This window comes from Tursiops truncatus, chromosome 8 (genome assembly GCF_011762595.2).
Source record: "Tursiops truncatus isolate mTurTru1 chromosome 8, mTurTru1.mat.Y, whole genome shotgun sequence".
NCBI classification, from domain to species: domain Eukaryota; kingdom Metazoa; phylum Chordata; class Mammalia; order Artiodactyla; family Delphinidae; genus Tursiops; species Tursiops truncatus.
This window is the reverse complement of record NC_047041.1, coordinates 59834618-59862202: the sequence shown is the minus strand read 5'-3', so window position 1 is coordinate 59862202 and position 27585 is coordinate 59834618. Positions and strand designations below refer to the sequence as shown.

The 27585-nt window shown below is 39.7% G+C and overlaps 1 protein-coding gene and 1 pseudogene across 1 annotated transcript; one reads left to right on the top strand and one right to left on the bottom strand.

The window, feature by feature from the left end:
* Positions 1–714: 714 nt before the first annotated feature.
* On the bottom strand, positions 715–1661 carry LOC101316807 (olfactory receptor OR51C1-like; annotated as a pseudogene).
* Positions 1662–26351: 24690 nt separating this feature from the next.
* On the top strand, positions 26352–27296 carry LOC101317098 (olfactory receptor OR51C1-like). The gene is given in 1 exon segment (XM_019947853.2): positions 26352–27296. A coding segment is annotated over 1 exon segment (945 nt).
* Positions 27297–27585: the final 289 nt, after the last annotated feature.

Here is a 27585-nt window from a genome sequence, read left to right as displayed (position 1 = left end):
CAAAATCTCCAAAGGCAACGGGCTCCAGCCCGGCAGCACTCAGTTGCACAATTTGAATAATCCTTTGTGGAATTCCAACTAATACAAAGACTTCGATTAAGAATCATCAGGAACATCCAGCTCAGCATCTTCTCCGAAGTTTTCTTCAACAATTCTCGTCAGTCTTGATGGCACCCAGATCGGATCTTGATCCTGACTGGACTACTCACCGACGGTTCACTCCGTGTGTCGAGTTCTGAATCGGTCCTCCATGCAGGGCGCGAAGTTCCCGGGTTTCGGCACCACTTGCGGCGAGCCGTTTCTGACCGGCAGAATAACGAGCCGCCACACGCAAGATTCTTCTCGTATCACACTTTATTGGAGCACAGCTTGGTTGAAGAAAGATGGAAGGAAGACCCCGCAATCCTAGAGCAGTCTGCTTATATAGGGATTAAGAACATGTGTCGCTCTGTGATTGGCTTTCGCCGATGGTGCGATTTGTGAGCCAGCATCGGATAGGTCGCTACTTTAAAACCTCATTAGTATACTTAGCGCAAGCGCAGTGGCCACAGGAAGGATGACTCAGCTTATTTCAGCTTCCTGCTGCGTAGCAGTTAGCTGACCGCGCCCTACATGTGTAAACATTTATCAGTATACGGTGGTAACTCACATTAGTGAACAATCAAACGTCAGTCAGAGAAGAAAATGTAAAGAAAGAATACACTGAAAAATGTCCTAAATTAGCTTAGAAAGAAATATTTTGAGCATGGCCTTGCAAATTTGCATTGTCTTCACACTATAGATTATGGGATTCATTACAGGAGGGATGAGCAGATAAATATTGGCAATGAGGGTATGCAGAAGGGGAGGGGCATGCTTCCCAAACCTATGCACCAGTGACAAGCTCATCATGGGGATGTAGAAGATGGCAACAGCACTTATGTGTGATACACAGGTACCAAAGGCCTTTTTCCACTCCTCTGGGGAGGCAATGTTGAGCACGGAAGGGATGATCAGGACATAGGAGAGAAGGATCAAGACAGAGTCCAAGGTACCAGTAGAGATGACAATGGCCAGGCCAAATACACTGTTGATCTTGGTGTCTGTGCATGAAAGCTTCATCACATCAGGGTGGAAACAATATGGATGGTGAAAACATGACTTCCACAAAAGGACAGACGCTTAAGGAGCAGGAGTAAAGGCACTACAACCGTTGTCACCCTAATAAAAATTGCAAAGCCCACTTTGATGATTCCTGAATTGGTTAAGATTGTGGCATATCTCAGTGGGTTACAGATGGCAGTGTAACGGTCAAAGGCCATTGCCAGGAGTAACAAGGACTCCATTAATGTGAAACCATGGATAAAGAACATATGGCCAATGCAGACATCAAAGCTGATTTCTCGAGCATTGAACCAGAAAATACCCACCATGGTGACCAACGTGGAAAGGCACAGCCCTAGGTCCGTGAAGGACAAGCATGGAGAGGAAATAGTACATGGGCTCATGGAGGCTCGACTCAGTGATGATGACAAACAAGATCATGCCATTCCCTGAGATGACAATGGCAAAGAGACAACAGAATGGAGGATGGAGATCCAGGCATGGTATGTTTCAAAATGAGGGATGCCAGTAAGGAAGAAGACTGCAGAGTGGAAAATGCTCTGGTTGAAGGATGGCATGATGAGTGAAGGAAGCAGATTTCCCTGGGGAAAAGGAACATGTCCTGCAAAAACAGGGCCCACTTGTTATCTCTAGGCTTCAGTATATATCCATATACACATATAAAAAAGATTAGATTAGATAATGGTAAGATATTTTCCACTTCTATGATTCTATGGTCATGGGCAGATAGGGCATTTCTATACAAATCTAGGACAACACAAAAGGCAATTCATCCTGCTTCTTCACTTCTCACTTTCCAAGGCAAAAACCCTTAAGAGGTCCATTAAGAGTTAAAAGTCTTTGCATACCCAATGAAAACAGTATAGTTAAGATACTATCAATATTTACAGAAAGATACTCCTGTTTAAATAAATATGCAAGAACTATTGATAAAAATGAAATACTAGGAAAGAAGCAATTCAATCTGTGCAAAGAGACTACAGTGTGTGACGGTTGGTAAAGCATTTATTCAAGAAATACCTGTGAAGCTGGTATCATTTAAGGGAATTTCTCCTTGAAGAAGATTTTCAGGGAAAATCTCCTTGAAGAAATAGGGCTTAAGTTAACCTTAATAAGAACAAAAATTCATTGCAAACTAACAGATAATAATTGGAACAGAATGATCTAAGTAAGGTTCTTAATATTCCTTCATAACAAAAGGACACTGAAAATGAATTGAGGGGTTTGAGGTGGGGGTGTAGTCCCTCAGAAAGCCTCATTAAGGCTGGATGCATCTTCATTCAGATAGTGAATGGACCATCTTCTGAACCATCTTCTCTGTTTGAGGATATGAGCATACACTCAACCCAGGTCAAGAAATCTCTAGGATCAAAAAAGTTCCTCTATATTGGTTCTTGTCCTGAGTTTTCTGATGCCCTATTTTTATCTGTAGAAAGAATGCTTGGTTTTTATAGTATGTGTGTATCCTCTTTCTCTCATTCATGCATGCATTCTTTCAAGAAATATGTAAATAACTGACAAAATGCCAGTGTGCAATGAACAGAATTAGAATTAGACCTAGTACTCCAAGATGGTCTATACATGACTTGGGGAAAAAAACGTCTGAGGGTAAGTTAATTTGATGAGTTTCATTCCAGCCCCTGAATGAACAGGGAGTAGCTTCAACTTGAGTGGGAATAACTGGTTACAGGACTTGTGATGAAGAGGGTGTTTGAGAAGAAAAGAAAAAAATGTTCAATACAGCTAGCCTCTTAAGGACTTACTAAAAATAAATAAATAAATAATGGCTGGAAATTTTGAATTAAGAGGGAATGCAGAAAAAACTAAACTCCATGGGTTTTGATTCGGCCCTTGGACCTCAGTTGGAAAAGAGACCTCATTGTTTTCACTTTTGACTCACAGGAATTAGAATATGTACTAACCTCTGCATTCCCAACAAAGTGACTCCCGCCCCGATAGTAAGGTTTAAGAGTTAAACTGATGCCTGGGTTGAAGTCACAGGAGTGGTGAAAAATATCTTACAGTAATAAAATCTAAGGGGAAGGAGGCCTGAAAAAAAGGACCTGGGGAATAGCAGTATTTAGGGAAAAGACAGAGTAGAACCTACTAATGAGACTGCAGAGGCATGGCCACTGAGGTGCAAATGAACCCCAGGAAAAAGCAAGGACTTCATCAGTTTTTCTCAGACATTTGATCTCAGAGCCAGGAGAAATGCCTGGCACAATAGTGTTCAAGAGTATCTGTTGAATAAATGAACTGAATTGCATCTGTGACAGACCCTAGACACAATATCAGGCATATATTGTGGTTCCTGATATAGAGCCCCTTCAAATTAGAAGTAAAGTTTATGTAAACATTCTGGTATATATTAATATAGGAGATAAGCTGACAATTTTCTTGTTAATCTGGTGTTTATCTTGGGTACTAGGACTTTGCTCAAATTTAGATCTGGTGATAAAAACAAATTTTTCTGGATGAAGTTGTAAGGACCCTTAATTGTATCCTCTTTATTTTTTTTTTATTTTTATTTTTTTTGCGGTACGCGGGCCTCTCACTCTTGTAGCCTCTCCCGTTGCGGAGCACAGGCTCCGGACGCGCAGGCTCAACGCGCCCAGCCGCTCTGCGGCATGTGGGATCCTCCCGGACCGGGGCACGAACCCGTGTCCCCGGCACCGGCAGGCGGACTCCCAACCACTGCGCCACCAGGAAAGCCCCATGTCCTCTTTATTTTTAAGATGAGGAAGTGGAACCGAGCGGGATCATATGGGGCCTTCCCAGGACAGACCACTCCCCCATATCCTCTGCTTTAACTCCTCTCTGAAATGCCCAGATAACAGTATCTAATGCACATTTCCTGAGTTTTTTGGTTTTTGTTTTTTTTACAGATGCTAAAACCCCCACCAAATGGAAGAACTTAACTACTTGATGACGATGAGCACATGGCCCCCAGACCCACTGGAGCCTGAGGATTGATAATGTTAACACCTGTGACACTGCCCTGCTCCCTCACCATCAACCAATCAGAGAATTGTGCCCAAGCTGATCACAGACCCTGGGATGCTCCTCCCTCACCTTGCCTTTAAAAATGCTTTCCTGAAACCACCAGATCTGGGAGTTCGCGTGTTTTGAGCACTAGCTGTCCTGAACTTTTCGCGTGGTGCCCTGCACTAAGTGCTGCATTTTCCTTCACATTGTAAGTAGATGGGCTTTACTGCACATGGGCAAGCAGACCCAAGTTTGGTTCTGTAGCAGAAGCAGGCTCTCAAGTTAATGTTCTTTTTATTATAGTAAATAAATTAAGAGACCTCAATGGATTATCCAGGTGTCCAAACTAGCCTTCTCCTTAATAATAGTGATAATATTTCAGTGTCTCCTGTGGGCCAAACAATTCACGCCATTTTATCTCTTTTGCTGAATCGTTCTTTCCACTGTTCTGCAAGCTTCTCATGGTATCTTTTTTCAACTGATATAATCAAAGGGAAACATAGTAGAGCTATTCTAATTCATGGAACTCTATTAGTAAAACTTGTGGGCAGGAATAGCTTTCCTTTTTTTAAATTCTGTGATTCTTAAACGACCCTTGGGCATCCTTGCACTAAATCTAATGAGCTAATAGTAAATAACTATTCTTGGAAATATATATTTAAATATCTCTCCCCCATGGAGAATTCTTTAAGACAGGGGCTATGACTTAAACATCCTTGTAAGGAGGCCACCAAGAACATGTAAATATTGCCCCCATTACAAAGGTTCACATCCATCATTATCACAACATGCACTGGGTATTATCAGCTCCTTTTCACAGATGAGAACATTGAGGCTAAGATTAGAAAAACAAGGCTTAGAAGAATCATGTTACTTTCTCACATTTATCCACATGGCAAATCTAATAATTGAACTTTGTTCTGACTTCACTCTGCTCTCTTCCCTTCTTATTTTTAAAAGAACTTAATTTTAAAGAAAAATGTGGAATGAATGATCACATACTCATGTATATATAGATATACTCATGTATATCTATAATATACAAATCTCTTGAATATGTACTACTGAGTTCACAAATTTCCTCTGAACTGTTAGTTTTATAAACTATCTGAAGATTATACAGTCCCTGATGTATTCAGAAATACTTCAATGCCCTAAAACACTGATGTCATGCAAAGAAGACTTTTTGAGTCTGGAAAAGGAGGTCATTTTACCCTTTGAAAGTCATCCCAGGCAGCAGCAGAGAGTCTTTTAAACAGAGAGAGAGAGAGAGAGAGAGAGAGAGAGAGAGAGAGAGAGAGAGGGAATATTATCTCAACCTCATAAAATTACAGGCAGAAATGTCTTCTGTTCTAAGGCTGGGGAAACAGTGCCTGATCAGTCTTGCCCCTTTAAACCATCCCCAAAGAAGTTCTCTTTTGTCAGGAGAACTCACTGGCAGTTTTCAGGAATGAGAGAACACTCAGATTTGAGAAAGAAAGACTTTATAAGGAGCCCAGGAGCTGCCTGGTGAGAGCCATTTACTCAGCAGAAAAACGACCAATTCTTAGGAGAGAACTCCATACAGCTGTGTCCTGCTAACCATTTATGCCCCAAACCACTGATTATGGAGGGCAATTTCTTTTCAGTCTAACTTCTCTTCTTTCTCCAAAAGAGAATCCTGGAGATTGATTATGATTATAGTTCTCATTTAAGAGCAATTTTACCCCTGTACAACTTACAAGACAGCAACTCAGCAAAAAAGCATATGAAAACATGCTCCACATCATAAGTCATCAGGGAAATGAAATTAAGACAATGAGCTATCACTACACACCTGTCAGAAATACCAAAATCCTTGACACTGACATCCAATCCTGGTGAGGATTTGGAGCAACAGGAACCCCCATTCATTGTTGGTGGGAATTCAAATTGGTACAGCCGCTTTAGAAGACAGTTTGGTAGTTCCTTACAAAAGTAAACATACTCATACCACACAATCCAGCAGTTGTACTCCTTAGTAGGAACCCAAAAGAGTTGAAAACCTATGTCTACGCAAAGATTACACATGGCTGTTTATAGCAGCTTTATTCATAATTGCCAAAACTTGGAAATAACCAAGAGGCCCTTCAGTAGGTGAATGGATAAATAAACTGATATATGCAAACAATGGAATATTTTCAGTGCTAAAAAGAAATTAGCTGCTAAGCCATGAAAAAACATGAAGAAAACCTAAATGCATATTTACTTAGTGAAAGAAGTCAGTCAGAGGGGAGAGGGGAGGGGAGGATAAATTACCCTAACTCTATGATTCCAACTATATGACATTCTGGAAAAGCTGAACTATTGGAGTTAATAAAAAGATCAGTGATTACCAGGGTTTGGGGGTAGGAAGGAATAGGTGGAGCACTGAGGATTTTTAGGACAGTGAAAATACTCTGTATGATACTATAATGTTGGATACATGTCATTATACTTTTGTCCATAACCATAGACTACACAACACCGAGTGAACCTCAGTGTAAACTATGGACTTCGGGTGATAATGATGTATCAATTTAGGTTCATCAGTTGTAACAAATGAAGGACTCTGTGGGGGGTGGGTGATAATGAAGAGGATACACAGGTGTAGGGACAAGAAATATATGGGAAATGTCTGTACCTTCCTCTCAATTTGCTGTGAATAAAGACGATTTTTTTAAAGAAAAAAACTAAAGAGGACTACAAAACTTTGAGTCCCTTGTGTGTCCCTTGCTAGCTTACAAAGGCACTAGGCTGTTCTGATAACTGGCCTGAAATTGACACCAGTGTAGTTATCTCTGGTGGAGATATTAACCATGTTTGACAGACAGCCTCCGTCAAAACTGTGAAAACACATAAGTGGCTTTCAGCCTTTGTCCACTTAATACAGTTTTCGACAATTTGTGATGAACTGAGAGGGTTGGTAAGTTTTAAGAACACTAATTAATTAAACATGCTTCTTGGCATAAAAGGCTATGCCAAGTGGACATTACCTTGCAAAGAGGTCTGCTATATGGAAGAAGAGGATGAGGTAACTATTTCCATTAGAGTTACTGAAGAGCAGAGACCTTACTTATACTGTTTAATTTTTTTCCCTTTGTCACAAGATTCTAGATCCCCAGGAAAGTCTGGAAAGACACGTTTCTTTTCAGGAATTCATCAAGAACCTATAAAATATGCTGTTGTTTTGGATATCTTCTGGATTAATAGAAGCATTGTCTTCCTCCAGAAAGCACTTCAGCAGATGGGGGAGACATTTTCACAGCCCTGGATAAGTTTGCCAGGAAATGTTTGAGACTCGGCGGGGTGGGGGGAAATGCACAATTCAAATAGAAGCTTCCAAGGTATAGAAGAAAAAGGAGTTGGCCAGGCTGTTATAGGGATATAAATGGGAAAATCCTGCTGGCCATAATAAGGATTCCATTCTGAACAGTGCTGGCCCATGAGCAGGGCTGCAGGAGATGGTACACAGTTAGCAGAACCTCAGGCTCTTCTTGAGCACAAACCCAAGGGATTTAAATTATTCATAAGCCCAGGTCTAATAATCAGTGGATACACAAAGGGTAAAATGACCAGTGTCCCTTCTGACGGGGAGAGTGTCTTTTCTAATTGACCTGTCCCGGGACTTGAATACTTTGAATGAATAACTTCTCTGCACTCACCTACCCATTTAGAGTTCTATCCTGAAAGCACTGTCTTTCTACTCTTTCTGCTTCAACTCTACTGAACACATCTTCAATTCTATGAATATGACATGCTTTTCTCATTCTCCTCTGAGCCTTGTCTCATTCTGTCCTCCAAGGCGGTATTAAGGTGTTTATTTTTCCAAAATTCTGCCTCAAATGCAACTCAAAAGAGATTTTATTTTGTATGGGCACAAAATTTATTTATTTATTTACTTGTTTATTTATTTGATATTCAGATTTCCTTTTAGTTTGAAAATTAACTAAGTTTAGTCACATGAAAAAGGTATTATTGAATATGAAAAGAAGCATTTTTCTGAAGTTACTACTTTTTCTTTTTTTATTAATTTTTATTGGAGTATAGTTGCTTTACAATATTATGTTACTTTCTGCTATACAGCAAAGCAAATCAGTTATACATATACATATATCCACTCTTTTTTAGATATCCTTTCCACTTAGGTGACCACAGAGCACTGAGTGGAGTTCCCTGTGCTATACAGTAGGTTCTCATTAGTTATCTATTTTATACATAGTAGTGTATATATATCAATCCCAATCTCCCAATTCATCCCACCTCCCCTTCTGCCTTGGTAACCATAAGTTTGTTCTCTATATCTGTGACTCTACTTTTGCTGTGCAAATAAGTTCATCTGTACCATTTTTCTAGATTCCACATATAAGCAATATTATACAATGTTTGTTTTTCTCTTTCTGACTTCAGTCTGTATGACAAGGTCTAGGTCTATCCACGTCTCTGTAAATGGCACTATTTTGTTCCTTTTTATGGCTAAGTAATATTCCGTTATATATATGCACCACATCTTTTTATCCATTCCTCTGTTGATGGACATTTAGGTTGCTTCCATGTCCTGGCTATTGTAAATACTGCTGCAGTGAACATCGGGGTGCATGCATACTTTCGAATTATGGTTTTCTCCGGATATATGCCTAGGAATAGAATTGCTGGGTCATACAGTAGCTCTATTTTTAGTTTTTTAAGGAACCTCCATACTGTTCTCCATAGTGGCTGTACCAATTTGCATTCCCACCAACAGTATAGGTAGGTTCCCTTTTCTCCACACCCTTTCCAGGATTTCTTGTTTGTAGATTTTTTGATGATGGCCATTCTGACTTGTGTGAGGTAATACCTCATTGTAGTTTGGATTTGTATTTCTCTAATAATTAGAAATGTTGAGCATCTTTTCACGTGTTTGTTAGCCATCTTATGTCTTCTTTGGAGAAGTGTCTATTTAGGTCTTCCACCCATTTTTTGATTAGGTTGTTTGTTGTTTTTTTTGATATTGAGCTTCATTTGTTTATTTTGTTTTTATTTCCATTACTCTAGGAGGTGGATCAAAAAATATCTTGCTGTGATGTATGTCAAAGAGTGTCTGCCTATGTTTTCCTCTAAGGGTTTTATAGTGTCTGACCTTACATTTAGGTCTTTAATCCATTTTGAGTTTATTTTTGTGTATGGTGTTAGGGAGTGTTCTAGTTTCATTGCTTTCATGTAGCTGTCCCATTTTCCCAGCATCGTTTATTGAAGAGGCTGTCTTGTCTCTATTGCATATTCTTGCCTCCTTTGTCATAGATTAGGTGGCTATAGGTGCGGGGGTTTATCTCTGGACTTTCTATCCTGTTCCATTGGTCTATATTTCTGTTTTTTGTTTGTGCCAGTACTATACTGTTTTGATGACTCTAGCTTTGTAGCGTAATCTGAAGTCAGGGCACCTGATTTCTCCAGCTCTGTTCTTCTTTCTCAAGATTGCTTTAGCTATTCAGGGCCTTTTATGTTTCCATACAAAATGTAAAAATTTTTGTTCTAATTCTGTGAAAAATGCCATTGGTAATTTGATAGGGATTGTATTGAATTGGTAGATTGCTTTGGGTAGTATAGTCATTTTACCAATATTGATTCTTCCAATCCAAGAACATGGTAAATCTCTCCATCTATTTGTGTCATCTTTGATTTCTTTCATCAGTATCTTATACCTTTCTGAGTACAGTCTTTTACCTCCTTACATAGGTTTATTCCTAGGTATTTTGTTTGTTGCAGTGGTAAATGGGATTGTTTCTTTGATCTCTCTATCTCTGATCTTTTGTTGTTAGTGTATAGGAATGCAAGAGATTTCTGTGCATTAATTTTTTATCTTACAACATTACCAAATTCATTGATGAAACTCTAGTAGTTTTCTGGTAGCATCTTTAGGATTTTCTATGTATAATATCATGTCGTCTGCAAACAGTGACAGTTTTACTTCTTCTTTTCCAATTTGGATTCCTTTTATTTCTTTTTCTCCTATGATAGCTGTGGCTAGGACTTCCAAAGCTATGTTGAATAGAAGTGATGAGAGTGGACATCCTTGTCTTGTTCCTGATCTTAGAGAAAATGATTTCATGTTTTCATCATTGAGTATGATGTTAGCTGTAGGTCTGTCATATATGGCCTTTATTATGTTGAGGTAGGCTCCCTCTAAGCCCAATTGCTGGAGAGTTTTTTTTTTATCATAAATGAGTGTTGAACTTTGTCAAAAGCTTTTTCTGCATCTATTGATATGATCATATGGTTTTTATTCTTCAATTTGTTGATGTGGTGTATCACATTGATCAATTTGCGTATATTGAAGAATCCTTGCATCCTTGAGATAAACCCTGCTTGATCATGGTTTATGATCCTTTCGTTGTGTTGTTGGATTTGGTTTGCTAGTATACTGTTGAGGATTTTTGCATCTATGTTCATCAGTGATATTGGCCTGTAATTTTCTTTTTTTTGTGATACCTTTGTCTGGTTTTGGTATCAGGGTGATGGTGGCCTCATAGAGTTAGCTTGGGAGTGTTCCTCCCTCTGCCATTTTTTGGAAGAGTTTCAGAAGAGTAGGTGTTAACTCTTTTCTCAATGTTTGCTAGAATTCACCTGTGAAGCCATCTGGCCCTCGACTTTTGTTTGTTGGAAGATTTTTCATTACAGTTTCAATTTCAGTATTTGTGATTGGTCTGTTCATATTTTCTATTTCTTCCTGGGTCAGTCTTTGAAGGTTGTATCTTTCTAAGAATTTGTTCATTTCTTCTAGGTTGTCCATTTTATTGGTGTATAGTTGCTTGTAGTAATCTCTTATGATCCTTTGTATTTCTGCAGTGTCTTTGGTAACTTCTCCTTTTTCATTTCTAATTTTATTGATTTGAGTCCTATCCCTTTTTTTCTTAATGAGTCTGGCTAAGTTTTATTAATTTTGTTTATCTTCTCAAAGAACCAGCTTTTAGTTTCTTTGATCTTTGCTATTGTTTCCTTTGCCTCTATTTCATTTATTTCTGCTCTGATCTTTATGATTTCATTCCATCTACTAACTTTGGGTTATGCTTGTTCTTCTTTCTCTAGTTGCTTTAGGTGTAATGATAGGTTGTTTATTTGAGATTTTTCTTGTTTCTTAAGGTAGGATTGTATAAACTTCTCTTTTTTTTTTTTTTTTTTTTTTTTGCGGGACGCGGGCCTCTCCCTGTTGTGGCCTCTCCCATTGCGGAGCACAGGCTCCGGACGCGCAGGCTCAGCGGCCACGGCTCACGGGCCCAGCCGCTCCGCGGCATGTGGGATCTTCCCGGACCGGGGCACGAACCCTCGTCCCCTGCATCGGCAGGCGGGCTCTCAACCTCTGCGCCACCAGGGAAGCCCCTAAACTTCTCTTTTAGAACTGCTTTTGCTGCATCACATAGCTTTTGGATTTTATAGTTTTCATTGTCATTTGTCTCTAGGTTTTTTAAATTTCCTCTTTGGTTTCTTCAGTGATACATTGTTTATTTAGTAACATATTGTTTAGCTTCCATGTGTTTGTGTTTTTTACAATTTTTTTCCTGTAATTGATTTCTAATCTCATAGCATTGTGGTTGGAAATGATGCTTGATATGATTTCAGTTTTCTTAAATTTACCAAGGCTTGATTTGTGACCAAAGATCTGATCTATCCTGGAGAATGTTCCATATATACTTGAGAAGAAAAGTGTATTCTGATGCTTTCAAATGGAATGTCCTATAAATATCAATTAAGTCTATCTGATCTAATGTGTCATTTAAGGCTTGTGTTTCCTTATTAATTTTCTGTCTGGATGAGCTATCCATTGGTGTAAGTGGGGTGTTAAAGTCCTCCACTATTATTGTGTTACTCTCGATTTCCCCTTTTATGGCTGTTAGCATTTGCCTTATGTATTCAGGTGCTCCTATGTTGGATGCATATATATTTACAATTGTTATGTCTTCTTCTTGGATTGATCCCTTGATCATTACATAGTGTCCTTCCTTGTCTCTTGTAATAGTCTTTATTTTGAAGTCTCTTTTGTCTGATATGAGTATTGCTACTCTAGCTTTCTTTTGATTTCCATTTACATGGAATATCTTTTTCCACCCTGTCGCGTTCAGTCTGTATGTATCCCTAGGTCTGAAGTGGGTCTCCTGTAGACAGCATATATATGGGTCTTGTTTTTGTCTCCATTCAGCCAGTCTGTGTCTTTTGGTTGGAGCATTTAATCCATTTACATTTAAGGTAATTATCAATATGTATGTTCCTATTGCCATTTTCTTAATTGTTTTGGGCTTGCTTTTGTAGGTCTTTTTCTTGTCTTGTGTTTCCTGCCTAGAGAAGTTCCTTTAGCATTTGTTGTAAAGCTGGTTTTGTGGTGCTTTATTCTCTTAGCTTTTGCTTGTCTGTAAAGCTTTTGCTTTCTCTGTCAAATCTGAATGAGATCCTTGCTGGGAAATCTTGGTTGTAGGTTTTTCCCTTTCATTCCTTTAAATATATCATGCCACTCCCTTCTGGCCTGCTGAGTTTCTGCTGAAAAATCAGCCAATAACCTTATGGGGATTCCCTTGTATGTTATTTGTTGTTTTTCCCTTGCTGCTTTTAATATTTTTTCTTTGTATTTAATTTTTGTTAGTTTGATTAATATGAGTCTTGGTGCATTTCTCCTTGGGTTTATCCTGTATGGGACTCTCCATGCTTCCTGGGCTTGGGTGACTTCCTGTCCCATGTTAGGGAAGTTTTCAACTGTAATCCCTTCAAATATTTTCTGACTCTTTCTCTTCTTCTTCTGGGACCCCTATAATTTGAATGTTCGTAAGTTTAATGTTGTCCCAGAGGTCTCCAAGACTGTCTCCATTTCTTTTCATTCTTTTTTCTTTATCATGTTCCAAGTGTCCTTGCCCCCATGGTGAGCCATAGCCAACCTCTGCCTCCCCAGGAAGCCCTCCAAGACCTCTAGGTAGGTCTCTGGACCCACTGTGGGGGCAGCTCAGACTCTGATCTGGCCCAACTCCCACATGTACGTGTCCCCAAAGTCCACAGCTGTTAAAGCTAGACTAGTCTCAGTTGAAGCACTTCTTGTCCATTCAGATATTCCACAGAAGCTGGGTTTACCAAGCCGATTGCAGGGGATTAGTCCATGGCTTGTGCAACTGCACAGAGAGATTTCAGTTCCTTTTCCTTAGTCGCACAGCCCTTGGGGATCCGACTTTTTGGCCTCACCAGTGCATGTGGGCCACCCTCAGGCTTCTGTTCCCTGCCCAGGCAAGATGGGATAAAGGTATCGACTGACTGGGGCACATTTGCTCACTTAGGTGGGAGCAGCAAGAGGCAGCACCTGAATGGGATGTGTGTGCTTCGTCAGGCGGGAGAGGGATAAGAGGGCCATGACTGAGGTATACGCACTCGCCCCGATGGGATCCCCCTCTAGGGCCTGCAGAGGCAGGGACTGGCAAGAGGCTGCGACAGACTGGTGTGCTTGCTCTGGTGGGAGTCCCTCCCAATGCCCATGGAGGCAAGGGCTGGGCTGTGGGGAGAGAGTCCACGATGGTGGCCCTGCACCTTGTGCGCCACTCAACAATGGCGCCTCGCTTCCAAGGTAAACCACACCTCTTCCAGGAGCATTACCAGCTGTGGAGCTCCTCGTTCCCATCCCCTCAGGCTGTCTCCATGCAGTCAACATCAGTCCTTTCCCCGGGTCCACTCTCCTAACCCCACACTTCAGCACCCAGCGCACACCAGCATGGGTGAACACACATCTCAGGCTGGGGCACAGACCATTTGTGCAAATCTAGCTCTGTCCTGCCTGCCACAGCTGGCTGCTTCACTTTCTTCCACTAGTCCCTGAAGTCCCCCGCTTCTATTTCAGCATATCTCACCACCAGTGAGGGGGCCTTCCAGGTGCGGTAAACTCTTTTCTTCTTCAGCTCCCTGCCAGGGGTGTGGGTCCCATCCCATTTCCTCTTTTCTTTTTCTTCCCTTACTCTTCTTTGTCCTACCTGGTTACACTGGGATCTTTTCTTGTCCTTTTAGGTGTCCGAGGTCCTCTGCTAGTGCTCAGCAGGTGCTCTGTGTGAATTGTTCCACTTGTAGGTGTATTCTTGATGTACTTGTGGGGAGAGGTGAATCCCAGGTCCTTCTATTCTGCCATCTTGACCTCAACTCGCCAACATAAAATTTACATTTGTGTTAAAATAGCTTTTTTTCCTAGATGCTCAGATTTCAAATTTAAAGATAAATTAATGGAAGCTGAATATTGTGGGTTTTTAAAAAATTTTGCTTTGATTTGGTTTTGTTTGGGGTATGTTTTTTAGCTCTCCTGCTTCATGGTTCCCTAATATTGTGCTCAGTCTGCCTATGGGATAAAACACCACAGCTGTTGCCTATGTCTGCAAGATTTTTTAACCTTCTATCATCTCCTCTCCTCACCTCTCTCTACCCCCTACTCTCCTGCTCTCATCCCTAACTCCCTTGGGGAAAATCCTCATTTCCTAAAATCTCATTTTAGCAATTATATTTGGCTAGTCTCCCTTGATCACATGGGGCTAGGTTGTGCCAACACCTATGTGATCTACATCAGTGCTCCTTAAATGTGTGTCACATGACTCTCTTAAAGATCTTGCAAAGAATGCAGATTTTGATTCAGTTCATCTGATACTCTGCATTTCTAACAAGCTTCCAGGTGATGCCACTACTATTGTTACCAACCAGGGTTCTTGGACTCTTTAATCAATAGAAACTGATAAGAGGCCAGATGAGAAATTCAGGCAACTCTTTACTGGGACTCATGCTGCAGCAAGAGGGAGCAAAAACAAGTAACAGTTTCCTTTGCTCACTCCCCGAGGAGGGAGCAGTGAGCTGGTTGCTTAAATGGGGCAAGGGTAGGGGTGGATGAGTGAACTGGGCCAGAGTGGGTGCTTAGGTAGTCTGCCCACCCCCATGGTGGTGCTATGTGCAGGGATCATGGGCAGTGCCCTGCTTTTACTCCTAACACCTCAGAAAGTGGCAGTTGGTTTGTGGCCTTTTTGTATCTTATTGTTCATAATTGACCCCACCTGTGCATGCTGTTATTTTTAGTCCCTTATAGTTTCTTTGTATTCTGTTGCTTGAGGAGAAGTTTGTCCAGGTGAAAGCTCTGCAGCAGAGGGTCCCAAGTCCCAGATCCCAGCCTGTCTCCCTGTTAGTATTTTAGTAGCAAAGATCTCTATCATTTCCCCTTTTAGGGTAATTATAACATGATATCATAATTTCCCACATTCTTAAATTATATCCTCCACTAGAGTCTGTAATATCTGGGGCAATGTTACAATCAGATCTTGCTCAATAACAGACATATTGTGCATACAATATTTTTCTGAAGATGAATGAATAAAGAATGTTGATGGAAGCATGTACAAGGCATGGTGGGAGCAGAGAGGAATTAAATAAATAGGAATAATAGGAATAGTAGTGGCCTAAATGGAGGGGATATATGTATATGTCTGGCTGATTCATTTTGCTTGCAGTAGATGCTAACACAACATTGTAAGGCAGCTATACTCCAATAAAAATTAATTTTAAAAAAGAGAAAATAGGAAGAGCTATTGATACATTTCTTTATCCTCTAAAATCGAATGGTTAATGTTGGCCAAGTTAGCAAGGGAGGAGAACTGCTACTAATTCAACAGGCTTGAATCGAGGGGAAGAGGATTTTCACCAGACCATGTAGGGCCAGTGGGCATTGTAGGACCTTAGTATTTTTTGTGAATAGTGGCCCAAGCAGAACAATTATTGAGGTAGCAACCAGGTTTTGCTGCTGTTATTATTGTTTACTTGTTTTTAAGTTTATTTCTACAATTTGGATACATTAACTCTAGATTACCTGATTTGCCTCTGACCTCTTGCTTCTGTCTCAGACTTTCTGTTTCTTTCAGAACCTGTACTGTTTACTGACTTATAAAACCCACAGCCCTGATTCCTGCTTTCCCATTTCCTGATTCAGGATGACCATCCACAACAGCCACTACATGCATGAATTTTAAAGGTTCTATAACATCCTATGACTGCATATAAATACTTTATTTCTGCAGCATTGAGAATTGCCTACATTTTTTACTAGTGAATAATGCTGCAATAAATGTTCTCCTACATATAAAGTGGCTGGCATCTGATACGTTTCCTTTGAATAAATTTCTAAAGATGGAATATTATGGACATTTTAAAACAATGATGTACTGGAAGATTCACTTCCATAAAGTTTATACAAATATTGTAAAATAGTGCTTAGTATACCCTAACACAGCAACACAGCACTGTGTACTATGTTTAAAAAAAGTTGCTGATTTGATAGGTAAGAATATTTTACTGTTAACTGTAGTAAAATGTTGATACTCAAAAGTAATATTTATTGCAAGTACCTAAGGCATAGTTTTCTTGTTTTTAATTCTACTTTTTCTGTTTGGATTAACAAGTTTGAGAAACATTAGTATGGAATCCAATGACATCACAGACTGTGGTATGTTTCTCAGGCTCAATGTTATTGATATTGATGTATCAATAACAGAATATTCCTGTTGCAATTGATTTTCTTGAGAGACATTTTGCTCAGGTTTTTCAGAAGGTTGGACACAATTACCAGCTGCTCTTCTGCTAGGCTGGTGTGAGAGCAGGGCAGTGAGAAGGACCATATTTTGAAAGTATGTGCACCTGTATGCGGATCAATGCTTCACCAGTACGCACACCAATTCTCTGCACATGTGCCAAGCTCTGGCACAAAATGCACATGATACTACTATAGTAACTCTACTACCTTGAGAGAAAAGTAACACTCTTTTGTCCAGGCGAAAAGTAACTGTGTTCATTGTCGAGTAGTTTCTGAGACCAGTGGGAAAGCAGTCACTGCTCTAGAATTTGCCCAGCCTGGTAGAGAAAATGTTTTCAAAGGTCCCAAGGAGTTCACTGTGAGGCAACACAACACAACAAAACTTCATATGCATAATATAAGCATACACAAGTGACAACGTGTTAACATCCGGCCTGGCACACAAGCATTCATGCATGCTATGTGTTTAGAACATCTTGAATTGGAAACAGTGGTGAATGAATGGTCATGTGAAAATTCTCTAGGGTATGTGTTTGAAACCTGAAAGGGTCTCCAATAGCCCAGGCTTTGAATACTGGTTATGCCACTTATTAACTGAGAGACCTAAGTATGTTACTTAAACCCTATAATCCTTGCTAACTGCATAAATCAAAGTAATAATGGATCCTCCTACCAAATGTATTATCTTATAGTTGTGTAGGTCAAAAGTCTGACATGTCTCACTGAGCTAAAATCAAGGCATCATCAAGGCTGTATTCTTTTCTAGAGGGTCTAAGAGAGGTCTAGGGAAGAATCAATACCCTTGCCGTTTCTCCTTCTAGAAGCTGCCTACCTTCGTTAGCTTACTGTATCCCTCTGCCACCTTCAAAGCCAGCAACAGTGGGTCAAGTCCTTCTCATGCTGCCATCTCTCTGTCTCCACTTTTCAGGACTCATATGATTAGACTGGACCTACCCAGATAACCCAGGATAATCTCCCATCTCCAGGGATTCAGCTTTCATCACATCTGCAAAGTCCCTTCTGTCGTGTAAAGGTAACATACTCACAAGTTCCATGCATTAGGACACAGTCATCTTTGGGGGCCTTATTTTGCTTACCAGAAACATTTGGCATTATATCTTGGACAAAGAATGCATAATCAAATATTGCTGTTTTTGTTTTGCTACATTATAAAAAATAAAATACTTCAGGCCAAGACATTTTCTGTGGTGAAACAGACTTGGTGGTGGGGATGGAAGCAGGGAGAATGGTTAGGAAACTACTGAAATTATCCAAGTGAGAGATAATTGTGACCTGGATAAGGAAGGCATTTTTGGAGGTGATGGAGAGTGATTAAATTCTGGTTATATTTTCAATGATATTGGCATGATTTGCCAATGGTTTGTATACAGAGTGTAAGAGGTAGAAATCAAGGATGAGTCTAAGACCCATCTACCCAACAGTGGTCCAGAAATGGTGGAAATATCTGAGGATCTAAAGGTACCATAAATAGACAAGATGGATAGCCCATAGAAATCTGTGGTTACTATTTACTAAAGACTAAAGAAGACAGTATTCACCTCACATCAGATGTACTCAGATGTGTAAAAATGGTACAGATGAACCTATTTGCAGGGCAGGAATAGAGACACAGATGTGGAGAATGGACATGTGGACACGGTGGGGGTGGGAAGGGAGGGTGGGACGAATTGGGAGACTAGGATTGACATATATACATTACCATGTGCAAAACAGATAGCTAGTGGGAACCCTATATAGCACAGGGAGCTCAGTTCGGTGCTCTGTGATGACCTAGATGGGTGGGATGGGTGGGGGTGGGAGGGAGGTCCAAGAGGGAGGGGATACATGTATACATATAGCTGATTCACTTCGTTGTACAGCAGAAACTAACACAACATTATAAAGCAACTATGCTCCAATAAAAAAAAATCCTCCAAATTTGAACACAAGTAGGGAGAACTCCAAATTATTGTGATTACTTTTCTTCCATCTAGTGGCCTGGGACTTTAAAACAGAATACAGGCTGAATTATGAAAAGATAAATAAACTTTATTTTCTGCACACTTAAGTGACGGACAGAGATTATCTACTACATTTACCAACACTTGGTTCACTCTCTGAGAAAAACTTATCATTGGTTATTGGTATTGGTAATTATTGGTTAACCTGTCTGTTTTCTACAGTAAACTAGGAGTCACTGGACAGTAAGAACTATTGTTGTATTATTTCTTTTTTACCTCCAGCCCTTTGCATGATGTTTGAAATACAGGACAGTTTTATGAAATGTATAGATAAATAAATAATTTTTTCTTAGTTGAAAGAAGAGACTGCTAAAAGCACAGGTGGGTTAATGAAACAGGACTGTTGTTAATGATAGATACTAGGGTTATGGGGTGGAATATGATTTACACTCACAGTAGCAGAGGCCTTGTAGCACTCAGCTATAAATTTTCATTTTAAAAAATCCTCTTCATGGTGATTGCAAATGGGCATGGGGTTTCTTTCTGGGGTGATGAAAATTTTCTAAAATTAGACTGTGATGATTGTTGTTACACGACTCTGTGAATTTACTAGAACCTATTAAATAGTACACTTTATTTTTTTTAACATCTTTATTGGAGTATAATTGCCTTACAATGGTGTGTTAGTTTCTGCTTTATAACAAAGTGAATCAGTTATACATATATATATGTTCCCATATCTCTTCGCTCTTGCATCTCCCTCTCTCCCACCCTCCCTATCCCACCCCTCTAGGTGATCACAAAGCACTGAGTTGATCTCCATGTGCTATGTGGCTGCTTCCCCCTAGCTATCTATTTTACGTTTGGTAGTGTATTTATGTCCATGTCACTCTCTCACTTCGTCCCAGCTTACCCTTCCCCCGCCCCATGTCCTCAAGCACATATATACAATGGAATATTACCCAGCCATAAAAAGAAATGAAATTGAGTTATTTGTAGTGAGGTGGGTGGACCTAGAGACTGTCATACAGAGTGAAGTTAAGTCAGAAAGAGAAAAATAAATACCGTATGCTAACACATATATATGGAATCTAAAAAAAAAAAAAGTACACTTTAAATGGGGGAATTTATGGTGTGCGTCTTCTATCTCCAAACTGTTCTTATAAAAAATCCTTCAATAAAAGGGCTCAGGACAAAAAATTACATCAGCTTATAAAGCACACAGCCACAGAAAGCAATTGCATAATGGAAGATACAAAAATACTGTATGAGGCAAAATAAGCCTTGTGGGAACCTCTATACCCTGGAGATACAGTGAATGACACCACTGCTGGGAATTGGCCTCTTAGCTCTGTGACTGTCTCCAACCAGGCGGGCAAGAAGTCTCCTCATAAGCTTGGCCCTCCCCTGGATCAAAAGCCTTCTCAGCATTCTGGGTCAGCCTGAGAGGGACAGAAAAATTGCTGCACAGGTCCTGTAAGTAAAATCATTTTGTTCAATGAAAAAGCTCAACTCTAGACAAGCCAAACTTTCTTACCCACAGAGGATAGTTTCCTCACCCTGTGCAGAACTAAATTAGTTAATGGGATGGTGGGCTGAGGCAGATGGTAGAATTTGTAGAATTATTTATTCTCGGGGAATCTATAAAGAAAGGGCATTTTGTTCTGCCAGGTGTGGGTGGGATACCCTGTTGCTCATTAGTCAAATGACTTAATCAGTTGCTAATATATTTATCCCGGTCAGTGGTTTGGTGCTCAAGAAAACCAAAGAGGTCTTCAGGGGCTGAAAATCTCATTTCTAAGCCCAGCGATTCTTATTAAAAATGGAAAAGTACCAATTTTGAACATCTACTGCATGCCAGGTACTGTACTAGACACAGTGTCTATTTTATCTCATAGATAAGGAAACTGAATCAAAGAAAGTTTACATTACTTGTAGGTTTCAGTGCATGAGCATTGGAATTAAAAAGAAATAGGAGCATGAACATTGGAATTAAAAAGAAATAGGTCTAGAATCCCAGCTCTGCTATTCACTAGTTGTATTAATCCTGTATATGTTTCATAACTTCTCTGAACTCAGTTTCTTTAACAGAAAAGTGATTTAATAATACTTGCCACATGGTATTGTAGTAAGAATGAAAAGATAAAATGTTTATAGAGTTCTTGGCAAAGTAACATTCACAGAACAAGTTACTAAATAGTAGCTGTTGTTATAAAATTTTTTGTTATTGCTGCCATACAAGATCTCAAAACTAGTTGGTTTTTGAGCAAGGATCTAAACCCAGATCAGTCACACAATAGCCGTGCCATTGGCAATGACTTGGACAATACTGATAATGCCATATGGTCTATCTAATTCAGCAGTTAAAGACATAGCCACAAGCTGCAGCTCATGGCAGTGCAATGAAAGAAGAGCATCATTGTGATCTAAGTGGACAGGAAAATTAGTGGAGAGACTATAGCTTATTTCTCACAAGAGAAAATGAAGGTTGTGCAGCGATTGGAGAGGATGAATGGGGATGATGTGCAGGGATTGAACAGATTCGATTGTGATGGCTGCAAAAAAAGAGTAACTTGGGGGAACTTTTGTGCTTCCTCCTAATAATATCCATTAGTCTTCCTTTATTTGTTGATATGAACAGTTTTGTGTTCTCAATTTAAGACAATTGCAATGAAATACAGCTTCAAGGTCCCACTACCAACCAGGCTGGTATTACTTAGCCTTCATATATAGACCTCCTGAGGCTCCAGTTTTTGACATTTCCGAAGTAGAATCAATACAAATTTAATGACAATGTGTATGTTGAGGATGAGAGAGAGAGGGAGAAGAGTGTGTGGTGTGTGCATGAGGTAGACAATTCTAAGCCGATGATTTGCTAGAATTTGATGTCATTTACTGATAAATGAAGCATTGGAGAGAGAGCCAGGTTTGGAATTGGACAGGGAGTGAGGTCTTTGTGGCTCTTACTGAGGTTGAGGTGTCTGAGGATGTATGAGTAGAGATATCCCTCAGCTATAGATAAAACAGTTTATTCACATTTTATTCACTGGCACTAAGCAGTGAGCTTTGATTTGTTCTCCAAACTGCTACCAGTTCTTTTTCTAAATCATCAATTTGATCTCCTCACTCTAGTTCCATGATTCATTACTGCCTTCAAGTTTAAGCCTAGAAATCTTGCCACAGCTTCAAAGATTCTATTAACTTTTGAAATACAGAACTCAGGAGAGGCCATAATTAGATTTAAGGTTTGCAAGTCATCTGGATATAAGTGCTATTTAAAACCATGGGAATAACTACTATATCCCAAGGAGAATATATGGAGAGCAAGAAAGAAAAGGAACTCCTTGGAAGAAAAACAGACTCCTAAAGAACAGCAAAATTACAAGACAGAAAACAAAAATATTATTTGATGGGTTTCCCTGGTGGCGCAGTGGTTGAGAGTCCGCCTGCCGATGCAGGGGACACGGGTTCGTGCCCCGGTTTGGGAAGATCCCACATGCCGTGGAGCAACTAAGCCCATGAGCCACGGCCGCTGAGCCTGTGCATCCCTGTGCTCCGCAATGGGAGAGGCCACAACAATGAGAGGCCCGCGTACCACAAAAAAAAAAAAAGAAAAACAAATATATTATTTGATAAACGGGGGTGGGGGAGGAATCTCACAGAATCACTACCATCGAAGCTAATAAAGGAGAAAGTTTCAAAGTGGAGGTAGTCAACACTGAGACAATTTGAGATAAAGGAGAGGAAAACAAATGTGAAAATAAACCTTTGCACTTGGTATTTAGAAAATCATTGGTGACATCAGTTGGAGAAATTTCTGAGAGTCATTAGGGAAAGAATCCAGATTGTTACTGAAGGTGAAGAAATAATAAACAAAAGCAGACTGTCTTTCAAAGAACAATTTTGTTATTATAAAAGATATGGCAGGAAATTGAGAGAGAAACAGTATTTATATCTTATTTCTCTCACTAGCTAAGCACAATGGCCAATTATGAAAGATGTTCAATATGTCTTGGTTGCATTGAATGTGTTGACAACATTGATATAAATGTGTGGGAAGCTTTCATTAATAGATTGGGGTAAAACTTGAGTATTGTAGACTGCAGAAAGGAAGTCAATGGTACTAAATAAGATGCTAACAAAGGAAAGGAATTTTGTTGGTGTTAAATTAGAAGAGATGAAGAATGATTTATTTACTTATTCATAAAATATTTGGAAATGCCTGGCTTTTGATGTTCTGAAATTAAAATCCAAGTCCCTTATCCTTTCCATGGAATTCAAGATCTCAATGTCCTTCCCCCCACCAGCCTTCTCTTGCTTCATTTCCCACAGCACCCAGCTTCACATTTAAGGCTCAGCATATTGATTTTCTTGTAGTCAGCCAACAAACTGTATTGTGTCATTATTACATTCAGCTTCTGCTCCCTTGTTATGTATGTCAAGAATACCTCTTTCCTGCTTTCCATCCTTGTGCACTCACACCCACCCATCAAAACTTTACACAGTTAAAATTCATCTACTCTGTTAAGGTTTCTTGGAACTAATTCCTCTTGACACACAGCCAAACACATTCATGTATACACGCACTCAGATTCTGTCACTCCACACTAATTTCTGTCTTATCTAAAGCATCTTACCCTTGTACACTCTATAACTAGCGGCATTTCTTCGTCTCTGATTCCTCTGATACACACGTTGCCGAATATAGTGTCTGGCATGTAGTAGGTGTTCAAAATTGGTAATTTTTTATTTTCAGAGGAGTCCCTGGACTCATTAAAGATAAGGTTTTCAGGGCTTCCCTGGTGGCGCAGTGGTTGAGAGTCCACCTGCCCATGCAGGGGACACGGGTTCGTGCCCCGGTCCGGGAAGATCCCACATGCCGCAGAGCGGCTGGGCCCGTGAGCCATGGTCGCTGAGCCTGTGCGTCCGGAGCCTGTGTTCCGCAACGGGAGAGGCCACAACAGTGAGAGCCCCACGTACCGCAAAAAAAAAAAAAAAAAAAAAAAAGATAAGGTTTTCAGCCTTATAAAGATGAGGTCCTGACAACCCCTCTGGTTTCCTCAGGCACCAAACCACCGTTATTTTACTTGCTTCGTACCCTTAGTGCTGACACAATACACACTGAGCTCCCAGTTTGATGTTGGAATGAATGAAGTGTTTATGACGGTTGATCAAGTGCTTAGGTGGGGTTAGTGGCTATGAAAGGAATAAGGAAACCTCTGTGTCTGAGCCCAGCATGGATGATGAGAGGGTGCAGGGATTTATGGTTGTAGACCAATGAAAAAGAAGGAATTCAAGGGAGTTCTCTTCTGCCAGGCTCAGCACAGATCAGTTCAACCTGCACTGTGAAAGGGAAGGGAAAAAATGATAAGAAGAATGAAAACGAGCAGTGAATAAATTGAATTACTGAAATAATGTAAGGGGAACCATGAAGATGTTAGGGTGAAAGAGAAATTGTTCAGATAGCAATTTATTTTTTTAAACTTATCTCTTATAAAATTTCCTAGAACTCAGTGACAAAAAGTGCAACTCAATCATTGCATATCACCGTGAAAATCACTGTGATAGGCAGAATTAATTGACAGAGGCCTTCTGCACTCTCATAATCGTTTTTATTATTCATCATAACACACTGGATATTGGAGTTATTTATAAACAGCAACATCCATTCTCCCTTACTTGATTATAAACTCTTTAAGAGGGGTTTTGTTTGTATTATATCTTAGCTTCTAACACAGCACTGTGCACAGAGTAGGTGCTCAGAAAATGTCTCTGAGAGTGTAAGGCAAGAGCAAAGGAAGAGATATTACAAGTTCATTCTGGCTCCACGTTTTCACATATGCCACTCTAAAAGCCTTGGAATACTTCATCTTGACATACACAAAACATAGAAATCTTTCAAGCACTGATTTTCTTGGAAAGCCTTCTCCAAATACCCCAAACCTTTTGTACACAGAATTGAAGTGATCCCTTTTTCATGATTACTCTTCTTCCCAGTAACCCCAGGAAGTTGTTAACTTGAAAAACTGAATCCCAGGTTCTGTGAATTAATAATAAATAAACAGGTCAAAGGCTTGTGGAAAATGAGAGGTGAACCGATTCTTTTCAATTATTATAAGTATCATTCATTTGATAGGTTTTTAGTTTATCTTTCTGATCAAGACATACTTTTTAAAAGTAAAAGCTATAAAAATGTTTTTCAGAAATCAATCTAGTTATGAAAAGTACTAACAGAACTTGTTAATCTTTCAAATTTTCAGAGTTAATTGTGAAATGCATGCCAGTTGGGCAAGACCATATCTACTTCGTTTCTATACATTTGTCAAATTCATGACACTCAATAAACAATCATTGGAAGTAGTATCCAAAAAAATTCCCTTTTTAAATAAATGTTCCCTTTTTTGTTAACTCTCATTTCCATTATGAGGTTTGATAACACATTTGACAGTAATTTGATTGGTTCTCTGAGGACACTCATTATTCTAAACTGGAAACTCTAAAGTCATAGTTCACTGATTTGGTCAACTCATGTAACTTAACACTCTTTTTTTCTCTAATTTTCCATTAATTTGAATTAAAAATTTCCCATTGTTAAAACTAAGAGATTTATTTAGGGAATTCTTGAGGTTGCACTTTGGGTGAACTTGTGAGGTCTGGAAACACTTAGGTTCCCCTGAGGAACATTAACATTGGCTACAAGTTCATTCTTGTAAGTACAAGTTCATTCAGACTCAACACTTTCACATACGCCATTCTAAAAACCTTGGAATAATCTAATAAACTAATCTCTGTTTTCCCCCAGACCCCCTCTTCCAACTCATACACACCCATTTACCCAGTCTGCAATTCTCTACTCAATGAAAAAAGAAATATAATGTTTGCAACAAAGTTTTATATTCCCCTCCAAAGCGAAACAATAACGTTCTATTAGGTGTCACCTGAGAAGTATGTCTTAACTAAATGGAGAAAATCTGTTCTTTGCTAATGGAGAAAAGCTAGTCTTCAAGCAGATTGAAGAAAAAAATATATTTGAACATGGCAGCACATTATAACAAGTGGGGGCAGAGGCCTCTGTAGGTGATAGGTCTGAGTTCTAACTCTACATCTCTCTCAAATGCAATTCCAGATGCTGTACTGCATGAGTCACTTGAAAGGTTAGATACTGTAGGCACCTGCTCATGACCGCACTGATGCCTAAGCCATTTATTATCACTTCATCTGTGTTGCTTTGCATTATAAGTATCTCTTTCTCAATATTTTCTGGCTTCCCAAATTGCCTGTAAGCTTCACTGCTTTCTGTTCTCGTGGCCAATGTAATATTGCTGCTCCAAAGCCCCAATCTATTTTTCTCTGATGCCAACTATACAGAAAAACATCCCAGAGAAGATGGAATATGATTGGCCAATCTTGGGTAAAGCATCTTTTCTTAGTCCAGGCATCTTTGGCTAGAGGAAAAGATCACATAGTATAAACCTAGCTACCAGCAAAGGGCCCCAGGGAAGAAAAATCATGGGCTGGGGAAAATACAAAAAAAAAAAAAAAAAAAGAGTACCTACTACAACAGTTGAAATCTTACAATTATTTTATCAATTTAAATGAGCCATTCATACTTACATAGTATATAGACATTCATCTGTGGTTAGTTTTTGGTTGAATAAAATTATTTGTAATTGGATTAATTTTTTAAATGTAGGTTTTTTTTTGTTATTCCAGAATTTCATCTTGGAATTCCGTACTTTTAATCCAGCATGTCAAACTTCTAGAATATCACATCCTCTTCCGTTATTTTCCTGCTAACTGGTGTTCCTGGGCTGGAAGCCTTCCACACCTGGATCTCCACTCCCTTCTGTTTTCTCTATGTAACAGCTCTCTCAGGAAACAGCCTGATTCTATTTGCCATTGTTACTCAGCCCAGCCTTCATGAGCCCATGTATTATTTCCTCTCCATGTTGTCTACCACTGACCTTGGCTTGTCCGTATACACTCTGGTCACCATGTTGGGTATATTCTGGTTCAATGCCAGGGAGATCAGCTTTACTGCCTGCTTGTCACAGATGTTCTTTGTTAAACTCTTCACTGTCATGGAATTGTCAGTGCTGTTGGCCATGGCTTTTGATCGTTTTGTCGCCATCTCTAATCCCATCAGGTATGCCACCATTTTAACTGACTCCAGAATAATTCAAATTGGAGTGACAATTGTGCTCAGGGGGACACTAACACTGACACCAATGGTAGCAATTCTTATGAGACTGTCCTTCTGCCACAGCCACGTGCTCCACTACTCTTACTGCTTCCACCCTCATGTGATGAAGCTCTCATGCACAGACACCAGGATCAACAATGCAACTGGGCTGACTGCCATGACCTCTACTGTTGGTGTGGACTCAATTCTCATCCCCCTTTCTTATGTTTTGATCATTAAGACTTTCCTCAGCATCACATCCCCAGAAGAGAGGAAGAAAGCCTTCAGCACCTGTATCTCCCATACTGGGGCTATTGCTATTTTCTATATTCCATTGATCAGTCTTTCCTTTGTTCACAGATTTGGGAAACAAGGCCCAGCCTATGTACATACTATGATTGCTAACACCTACCTGCTGATCCCCCCAGTCATGAACCCCATCATCTATAGTGTGAAGACCAAACAGATACGCAGAGCTGTGATAAAAATTCTCCATTCCAAAGGCACATAGAATCATAGAATTCTAGAGACAGTCTGTGTCAGGTCATATTATCAATAGAAAAGTAAATCTGGTGTTTGTTGAAGCTAACTGTGCAAATATTTAAAATCAAAGATGAAATATATTTAGAAAATCAGCTTGACTGACCTCTGTATTTTACAAATGAGGAGACAAGAGACATAAGAATGGGAGGAATGAAGAGCCTGTCTAGAATTTCTCCTCTGATCACTGTTTGTTCTAAAGAGTTTATCCTGCTTATGCTTGTTTATCCTGCCAGTAGTCTTTCTCTTTTTACTTTAAA